Source organism: Eupeodes corollae, chromosome X (assembly GCF_945859685.1).
Source record: "Eupeodes corollae chromosome X, idEupCoro1.1, whole genome shotgun sequence".
Taxonomy (NCBI): Eukaryota; Metazoa; Arthropoda; class Insecta; order Diptera; family Syrphidae; genus Eupeodes; species Eupeodes corollae.
Genome location: NC_079150.1, coordinates 1,208,000 through 1,217,715, shown reverse-complemented (window position 1 = coordinate 1,217,715; position 9,716 = coordinate 1,208,000). Strand labels below are relative to the sequence as shown.

At 34.3% G+C, this 9,716-nt stretch overlaps 1 protein-coding gene across 1 annotated transcript; it reads right to left on the bottom strand.

The window, feature by feature from the left end:
- Nucleotides 1-1,933: 1,933 nt before the first annotated feature.
- Nucleotides 1,934-5,286, bottom strand: LOC129953327 (vacuolar protein sorting-associated protein 53 homolog). The gene is made up of 7 exons (XM_056066422.1): nt 5,032-5,286; nt 4,457-4,963; nt 3,663-4,402; nt 3,419-3,591; nt 3,093-3,348; nt 2,950-3,028; nt 1,934-2,881 (listed from the first exon to the last, which is right to left on the bottom strand). Exons 1-7 carry the CDS (start codon nt 5,137-5,139, stop codon nt 2,012-2,014), a joined length of 2,733 nt encoding a protein of 910 aa, XP_055922397.1. The 5' UTR covers nt 5,140-5,286; the 3' UTR covers nt 1,934-2,011.
- Between the last annotated feature and the right edge of the window lie 4,430 nt (nt 5,287-9,716).

Here is a 9,716-nt window from a genome sequence, read left to right as displayed (position 1 = left end):
TCATTTCAACCGGTCCGAAGACTTCACTAAGGAGAAGCTAATTGTCTAGAAAATATATTATAGAATCAACAACAAACAAAATTGTTACAATAAAAATTAATTTTATTCAAAACATTTTCTTCTTCTTTAACAACAAATTTAATCCAAAATACTGAGCTTCTGTTGGCCAAATGTGTCTTCAGAATCATCATATATTTTCATTTTGGCCATCCGAGCAACTTATAGGTGGGGTTGAGAAGATTCTGAACGATTTCGTGGTGTAGGTCCTTATGGTCGGAGCAGAAAAGGTCAATTCCTAGTTCCAGATTCGTATCAAAATCGCACTCATCCAGAGCGATCACTGAAGCTGTTATGATGGGCAGCAATTTCTCCATGACTATCTCTTTGGTTTCTTCCTTTGGGAGCTCGCCTGGCTTGTCCAAAGCACTGAGGATCTTCTTGATTTTGGCACCGCTGTCCATAAAGGGAACAACGATTCCCACATTGTGGAATGATTTGGCACATATTTTCCTAGCCCACTGCGGCTTAGCCTACACCAGAGATTTTCTTTCATACTTACTCTCCTCCACAAATGAACTTATCGCCTTTCTCATATCTCCCAAAGCCTTGTGATTAAAGGAAGTGACCGCAAAGTTTTTCACCACATAACAAAACATTTAAGGGGCAGTTATAGATATCATTAAGATCGGTCATTGGAATTTTTTGACATGTCATTTATAATGATCATTAAATATGCCATTGAAAAAAAATCCTGACGGAAATACGCTGAAAAATGTTAACTGACAGAAATTTGTCATTGGAACTCAAATCAGTGGAACAGTGGAACGATGCGTTTCACTTTTGAACATAAAAGTATCAAATGTTCAGGAAAATGAGTTTTCCTCCGGAAAATGGAAAAACTGCGCAAATAAACAAAATTCTTTGTGTGATTTTTGATCGGTCAGTCCTGTGTGAACTATGGCCTCACCCAACAAACTTCTCCATCTAGCTCGGTACCTAGCTAGATGTCTCCAGTTTCGCGCTCCAAGTTGGGTGAAGTCACTTTCCACTTGTGCGCGCCACCTGATCCGCGGTCTTCCCCTACTGCGCTGTCCTGTGGGACAGCCATCTTAGTCGTTGGTATTTGACCCTTCCGTATAAGTCTACGTCGCTGTGCAGCTCGCCGTTTCATCTTCTCCTCCACTCCCCTTCGATACATACGGGACCGTAGATCACACGAAGAACTTTTCTCTCGAAGCGACCCAAGGTGCTTTCATCCGCTTTTGTCATATCAACAGTTATTCTGCGTTTGATCTCAGCGCTGGTGTTGTTTTCTGCGTTTAAACAGTAAATCCGTCCGTATCCAAGGCTTGTTGTTGCTTCGCAACTACGATGTTTTTACGTGGCCAGGAAGTCACCCGACAGCACAAACCGCTCCATCTCGGCAATTCCTTCGCTGCCGTCTGGATAAGGAGAAGTGCCTTGGTGGAAACACCTCCCCCCTTTCTCGTTTGCTGCCCCCAACAACTTTCCACAGGGGTTGGAACCCAATCTCCAGTTGAGGTACTAGGCACCCGATGTTCACCACGGGGAGGTGAGAGTAAGAGTTGATAGACAGAGGTGGGTTTTGAGAAAAACCTGTGGACGCTTGTGTCCACTTGAATGCACATGTCTACCATTTGAACATCAAAAAAGTTTTTATAAGCTAAATAAAATATTGTATTAATAAGCATTAAAAGTACTATAAATTCTGCTGCAATTTAAAGAATAAAGCAGAATAAATTTGTAAATATAAGAAATGTATTTTCTCTTATTGAATCAAATAGCCCACTCAAAGTAAGATGGACTCAATAAAAACACACAAAGAGTTTTTTAAGATTATGGTGCACATTTGACCATACCATTATTTGTTTATAATTTTTAATTACGATAACAAATGATTTAACACAAATACTTAGGACTCAGTCTTCAGACGTTTTATTTATTATCAAATTTTCTACTTCATTGCCACAAACAAAAATGATATTTACATTTACTGCAAACGCTTTTTAAGTAAACTTTCAAGCTTACGAATTCTTCCTCGCTCGGACGAAGTTGGTGTTGATTGTGGTGCTGTAGCTGTATTTGGATCTATGTTCTTGTCATTACTACTATTGCTATTGAACCCGGAAAAGAGAAACGCCCGTTTGTTTGGAGTCCCACTTTGAACGCTTAAAGAACTACTGCCGCCTGCTGTGCTTTGTCCGACACTATCTTCTTCAACTATCCCGCCAGTAGATTTATTGTCCTGCTCCTGGCCCACATTACCTTCAGGGTTTGTGCGGTGAGCAGCAGACGAAGTGGTACCAACTGCGGTATTGACCTGTGGCATAGCACGTTTGTACATTTCGATCAACTGCATTTGATCTAATCTCTTTACAGATTTCATATCCAAAATTTTTTGGTATTCCGCTATTGTTATATCGGGCAAAAGCTTTAACACCTGAGCAGTGAATGCTGCAGCTGGTTGAATTTGAGTCATCACAACTTTGATAATCATTTCAGCTCTACTCATGTCTTTGATAACGACTTTCGTGTAACTAGTCGGTGCTTTACGATTAACGCTCGATCCAATCGATGGCAAATCAAGTAAAACAGTCTTTAAACTGTGTGTATCAAGTAGCAATTGTTCACAGCCTAAAATATTATTTGATCCATCGGAATTAGTAGGGCGACACTTATACAATGTATTTACAAACTTTGGAATGAACGAACTGACAAATTTGTGGCAGAATTGCGTAAAATATTTACGTGATGTTGCCAAATTATCACGAATTGTCGGAATGGATTGTTTAAAGTGTGCAATTATAGTGTTTATAAAGGGACTCTGATCACCAACATTGTTTATATGTTGCCATTGAACCTAGAAATAAAACAAAAACTGTTACATGTACAAATTGCGGAAAAGTTTATGAATTATTTTAAACTTACTTTACTCATTACCGTCAGTGACGTTTCACATCCATTTTCCAAATCTTGAACTAATAATTGAATACAATTCGATATTGTTCTACAAAACAAAGAATAAACACATTAAATTAAATTAATTCTTATTGGTAAAAAATCAAGTTGACCTGTGAAATATATCCTTTTCTTCAGACATGTCAATTTTGTTCGCATAGGCTGGAGTCACCTTGTCTTTGAGTTTATCTTCCAGTTGTTGCACAGTTTCGAGACAGTATTCGGCAGTTGTTAGAATACAACAAATTCTCACAAAGTCATTTTTGGTAAATCTTTGAGATTCACCCTCTTTCAGAAAATTATAAAACACTTGGCCGGCAGCAGTTGATAGATTTTGAAGATCTTTTGTTAATAATGACATGGAATTTCCTGTAAAGTGAGGATTTGAATTTAATTAGTTAAATTAGCAATGGGATTATTAAAAACAAAAATAGCTAACCAATTGAATTTTGTACGCTTTGCATTTTTGGTGTGTTTGCATCGAGAACTTTACTCGCATATTCCCGTAGGTATTTCTTAAATATCATTGCCAAGTCGTACATGGGTTGATCGTTGCTTAGTTGTGTACATTGAACCATACATTTCTTATAAAACACAAAAAGATCCCCCGAACTAGGAACAAACAAACGAGCGAAATGCTAAGCATTGACATTTAGGAATTTCGAATATATGCATCTACAAACCTTGGAAATACAGTTGTCTTCGATTCAAGAACTCGTAAGGGCTCTTTGGACATCTCAACAAAGCGTTCCATCAACTCAGCCAAATTTCTATCGATACTATTTATGTAAACATTGAGATGAACTTTGAAACATTGCCCTATAAGGTCATGAAATATTCCTTGTTGTTGGACATTGCCACTAGCTGTTGTGAGAACTGTTGAACTAGTTTCAGAACAACCCGTCAATGTAATACCAGTGAATCTCTTCGATAACAGCTGCTCGAAAGCTTGTGTCTTATTAATAGCAAACAATAGAAGCTTGACATCGATTTCGTTCAGTCGCTTGGCCATAATAGATGAAAGATCATCTCGAGTAATATTACAAAATTGCACGGCAATTCTTTCGGAAACTTCCCAATCTAGTGGAAACATTGCTCCGAATTTCTGCTCAAAATCTAGTAAATGTCGTTTAAGCCATGCATAGCGTTTATCAATTTTATCCAACCAAGCTATGTCTTGGTTTTCATGGAATAAATGAGAGTACTCCTCAAGCTGCTGTTGTATAAACCATTTAAGCAGGTCTTTTCTTACTCGCGAATCTAGGACGGAGACAACTTTGCACGCGTCAGTTAATTGTGACAAAGGAAGACGTTGGTGACCAGTACTCGATTTCTTTTGGGTTGGCGAGAAGGATTCCTTGAAATCTTCGGTTATTTGTTTTGCAAGGAGTACTTGAATTTGGTCGACATTTTGCGACAAATTCTGCAATCAAAGAATTTTTTTTCTCTTAAAAGCAAATTTGTTAAGTTTTATTACCTTTATCTCTTGAATGTTGCTGTATTGTTGAAAATGTTGATTGACCTCGGATATGGCTTGTAAAGGGTTTAGTATCTCACCGTACAACCTTTTTTCAATCAATTTATTTAAGCTATCGATTCCACCAACTAGCATGTGCAAATGATTGAGTGTAGTAATGGCGGAAGTTAGATTCTTCTTAGCACAATCCAGTTGTTTTATATCACGAGTTATTTCCTTGACCATTTCTTCTGTTTTTTCAGCACGAGTCTTTACGTCTATGATCTGGTTGTACAAACTGTTTATAACTTTTTGAGCGTCATTTAGAGCAATACGTCCGTCTTGGCCGGTGTTTGTTTGGCAACGTACTACACTGCGTATATTTTCGTCAATGACAGTGCATTCGAATTGCATTTTAGAGATAATATCATCGATGCCTGCCAGGGACTGCTCATTGGGAAACATTTGATTAATATAATCAACCGTGTTGAAGTTTGGCGAGTCCATAGGATCGTCTGTTTTAAGGACCTAAAATAAGGATGAGGAAAAAAAACTATCCCAGATGGAAACAATTTCTGTCTTTTTGGCCACCTTACCCGGTCAATAGCATTCTTTACTTCTTTTGTGATAATTATTTTACCAAGCGATGGTGACGGTTCCTTGTCTGAGGAGCAGGCAGGTACAATAACACCACTTGAGTTCATTTTGAGTTTTTTTATGTGTTTGGGATTACAAATCTTTTTTCGGCATCATTTCCATTAACCAGTGACAATAAATTGAAAACAATATTTTTTTTCCTCGATTAAATCTTCAAAACGTATCTATTAAATCATCAAACGTCAAAAACACAAGTGCAGTTTTAGAACAAATGGAGATGAGACCTGCAACATTCCATGATTCCAATGAAAATTAATCCAGTCATAGGTTAGAATTTCGATCCAGGTTGAGTTGTCAAACTCGAGTTGAATCGAATGTGTGCAAATGGGAAACAGCAACAGCAAACAGCGAACTGTCTACCAAATATTTTTTAAATACGTTGGGGCAAAATTTTAAACGATTTAGTAAAATCTTGAGGCCATTTTTAAAAAAATTTAACATCGTACTATCTCTTAACAATTCCCTAAAGTTATAATCACGGAATGGCTTCTTTAACCCTTAGCAATTTTCTTAATCCAATTGACATCTCGGCAATTATTCTTATAAGAGCAGTGGATGGAATGGTCCAGTCAAAAGTTGGGAATTCCAATTAATAGGTCCGTTTAAGTGTGCATTTGCTTTGTTTATTTTCACGAACTCTCACTTTTCAGACATGTTTGGATAATTGTTTTTTAATAAAAGGAAATTAGCAAAACGAAAAGAAAGGTTTAAAGCTTTAGAAAAATGGTAACTAGTAAATTGTTAACGCCTTAACAATATTTTATTTACAATCTTGTGCCATTGAAAATAGCAGACGCAGTACAACAAGGTACCTTCAATATAAAGGGGATATGCTTTGTGCTTGTATTTTGGTTTGGTTATATGTTTTGGTACAAAGATGATAAGAAAAAAGAGGCTGGGATGCGACCGACACTGATAACTTCCCATCCCGTCTGTCTATTTGTCTTGCTTAAAAGTTTGTAGTTTTTCGTGTTGGGTTTAAAAAGTTGTTGAATTATTCTTACAAATTTTAAAATTACAAACAATATTTTTCTTAGAAAAAAAACAGAAATAGTCTAGTTTGAAAATTTAGTTTTGTTAAATAGATTTTTAGTCGAAAACAAATTTTTACCAATTTAATTAGCATTTCTTAAATTTTTACAAATTGGATGAATGAAATTAATTTGAGAGATAACAAGAACCAAACATCAGTTTTTACCAAATTTGCGTACTATTTCTTACAGATTTTTTTTTTTTATGAAAAAGCGGACTGTTGGATTTTTATAAAAAAAACTACTTCATATCGAAAACAATATTTTCTGTAAAATAAAAAGATTTGGTAGATTTGGCTTTTTGAGTCGCAAGAAAATTTTTACCAAGTTTTAGCATTGTTTTTTTGTTAGGTTTTTATTTTTTGTAAAAATAAAATGCCAATTCGATTTTCCTCAAAATTTTACTGAGTGTTGACAACAATATTTTTTAAAAGATTAAAGTAGGTTAAAGCCAATATCTCAAAGTTTTGAAAAGATATTTGAGTCAAAAATAAATTTTTACCATCTTTTGTTAAATTTTTTGTTTAGGTTTTTATTTTTTGTAAAAAAAATTGTCAATTCGATTTTTCTCAAAATTTTTCTGAATGTTGAGAACAATATTTCTTGTAAGTTGATATTTGTGTCGAAAATCAATTTTTAACAACTTTTGTTAGATTTTCTTTTAAGTTTTTATTTTTTGTAAAAAAAACTGTCAATTCAATTTTTCTCAAAATTTTGCTGAAATTTTTTTTTAATAGTTTAAAGCCAATATTTCAGAGTTTTGAAAAGATATTCGAGTCGAAAATCAATTTTTACCAACTTTTATAATTATTTTTGTTTAGGTTTTTATTTTTTGTAAAAAAAAACTGTCTGTTCGATTTTTCTCAACATTTTCCCGATTGTTGACAACAATATTTCTTATATGCCTAAATAAGTTGGAAGCCATAATCTCAAATTTTTGAAAAAATATTTGAGTAGAAATTTAATTTTTAACAACTTTGAGTAATGTTTTTTTTAGGTTTTTATTTTTTATAACAAAAACTGTCAATTCGATTTTAAATTCGTTGCACAAAGATAAAGAAGATAAAATCATTTTGTATTCGTAAAGTTTTCGAGGTGACAAATTTTTTTTCAGTTTTTTGTTTGATTTATTAAAAATAAAACGTTAATTGGATTTTTGTTTCAAAAAAAAACTTGTGTGGTATTACGTTACAATATATAATATAAAATTTAATTGAAGACTCTAGCGTTTTTTGTTCTCAAGATATTTAGGGTTAACCAAAAGTTGTTCCTTTTTTTAAACTGCTATGGTAACAAAACCGCCCACGCATATTTCTTGAGAGCTCTTTCTGCCTTTTTATCTGTATAACAACATTTATTTAAAGTCGATATCTCTTCGGATTCTTGAGCTATGAACAACGAAAAAACGTCGCGAACGTACGGACGTACGAACGTACACGCACGCACAGATATCTTTCTAAAAATCGTTTATTTCGACTCTAGGGACCTTGAAACATCGAGAAATGTCAAAATTTTTAATTTGACAAATCGGACCCATTGCAATAACTTCCTATGGGAAGTTAGAAATTATAACTTGAACTATTAGAGGCAAGTAAATATGTATGTATTTCATTCTTGTAGAGTAATAGGTAGCTAGCTAAATAAATTTAAAAAAATTGATCCTCTACATTCCTAAAATTTTGTTTCAAGGATATAAGCAAATGCTTTCTTTTCCTTTAGTATAATCTGGCCCACTTTTGAACTTACATTTGGATCTTTATTGGGCTGCAGGGGCTAGGACAGACAGATAGACGGACGGAATCGGGGGAGCCACTTTTTTCAACTTCTCTATTCGACATTTTTACGAATGCAAAACTTGCCATATAGTTCCTATATGTTGCAAGGAAAAAAAAATTAAGTTAAGACCCACTTTTTTTGAAATTGAGAAATTAAGTCTTAAATTGGCTTTAATATCTGAAGAATTCTTTGCCTCAACAAGGTTATATCATCAAGATTTCGAATTAACATGAACAATCATCATTGCTACAATTTTGTATAAAAAAATAATTGTTTGGTGAGTGGCATGAAAAAACTTCCAAATCGTATAGAACAACATTTCAAATCGATACAAAAAACACCTACTTCGATACTCAATTATTGAAACCGTTTTTTTAAGCTTTTGGATTTCAAAAAAGAGCGCCAAAAGATACCAAGAAAGTAAGTATGCCAGCATATGCTCCATACAATCATGTTAGAGCACAAAAAAAAATCAGCTGCAGATACGGGCAGATGTGGAAGTTATGATCAAAAATGTTTTACTGAATCGGATTTCAAAAAACTCCGTTTTGACGGTGGTGTTTACTAAAAAGTTTGATTTCTTTCGTATTAATTGTCAGAATGAAATGGTTAAGCCCATAATTTTAAGAAAAAATGTCAAATTCTATTTTAAAATAAAACAAAATTAATAAAATTTCGATATTTGCGGAACCATTTATTTCTGCCCGGAAAATTTTTCAACTTTGAACTCAATTTTCTTGAAAACAACACACGAAAAAAATAAAAAGTTTTATAATATTTTAAATTATATGATAGAGCTTAATACAAGGGAATACCCCAACTTAGAAACTGTGCTGTCAGAATTAAAGAACCGTTTCATGTCTTATTTTTTAAGTCTATATAACGCATTTCATAGGAAAAAAGTAATTTTGAAAAAAAAAATACACTCATTGGCTCGAAGGAGTTTTCGAAGTAGAACTAACCCAAAGTGTATTGCCCGAAACGTCAACTGAAATTGGAAGATCACGAAAGAATTTTGACGAATGCTGTGATCGAGCTAAAAGGTATAAGAGGGATAAAATTAGAAATATATTTCCTCAAGAAGAGACTATGCAGCAACATCAGATAGCTTTTCCTGCTCACAATTTGATCCGGATAAGGCTCTTGCATTATTTATGCCAGCAGAATTGTCGAAACGATAATTTGAAGCATTAAGACATGCCCTAAGAGATTTTAATAGAAATAAATCTTTTATTTAAATATAAAATCAAATTTTATAAAAATGTCAATAATGTGTCAAATTTCAATAAAATTCCTTAATAGTTCAGATTTTATAGATTTTTTCCGCTCCAACCCGAACCACTGTGCGCGCGCCGCCCTGTTGAAACCAAATGTTGCCAATACCCTCTTCTTCAATTTTTGTGAATAAAAATTCGTTCAATATGACCCGATAACGATCGCCATTGACTGTAACAGCCACTCCTTGCTCATTTTTGAAAAATGGCTCTCTGGCCCAAAATCTGCACCAAACCGTGACTCATTTTGGGCGTATAGGCTTTGAAATGTATGCGTGCGGGTATTCTGTGCCCCAAATGCGACAATATATACCCACCAAGATCAAAATGAGCTTCATCTCAAAAGATGATTTTTTTGGCAAAATCGGCATCTTCTCTAAGTCGTTCGCAGGCAATATTTCCCAACAACCATATTTGTTCAGCGGAAGGATAAAACTAATTATCTGTCAAATCAAAGATGAGCTAAGTGTTACCATTTACGAAATAAGCACTGGTTGGAAAAAAACGTTAGGTGGCGGACACTAAATAAAGTAGGTTTATGTA

Excerpts from the sequence above, each read along its gene's own strand:
- LOC129953327 (XM_056066422.1), bottom strand. The coding sequence starts at position 5,139 with ATGAACTCAAGTGGTGTTATTGTACCTGCCTGCTCCTCAGACAAGGAA. Across the intron at positions 4,964-5,031 it reads TAAAGAATGCTATTGACCGG|GTCCTTAAAACAGACGATCC; the intron begins GTAAGGTGGCCA and ends TCCTTATTTTAG. Across the intron at positions 2,882-2,949 it reads CACTGACGGTAATGAGTAAA|GTTCAATGGCAACATATAAA; the intron begins GTAAGTTTAAAA and ends TTTTATTTCTAG.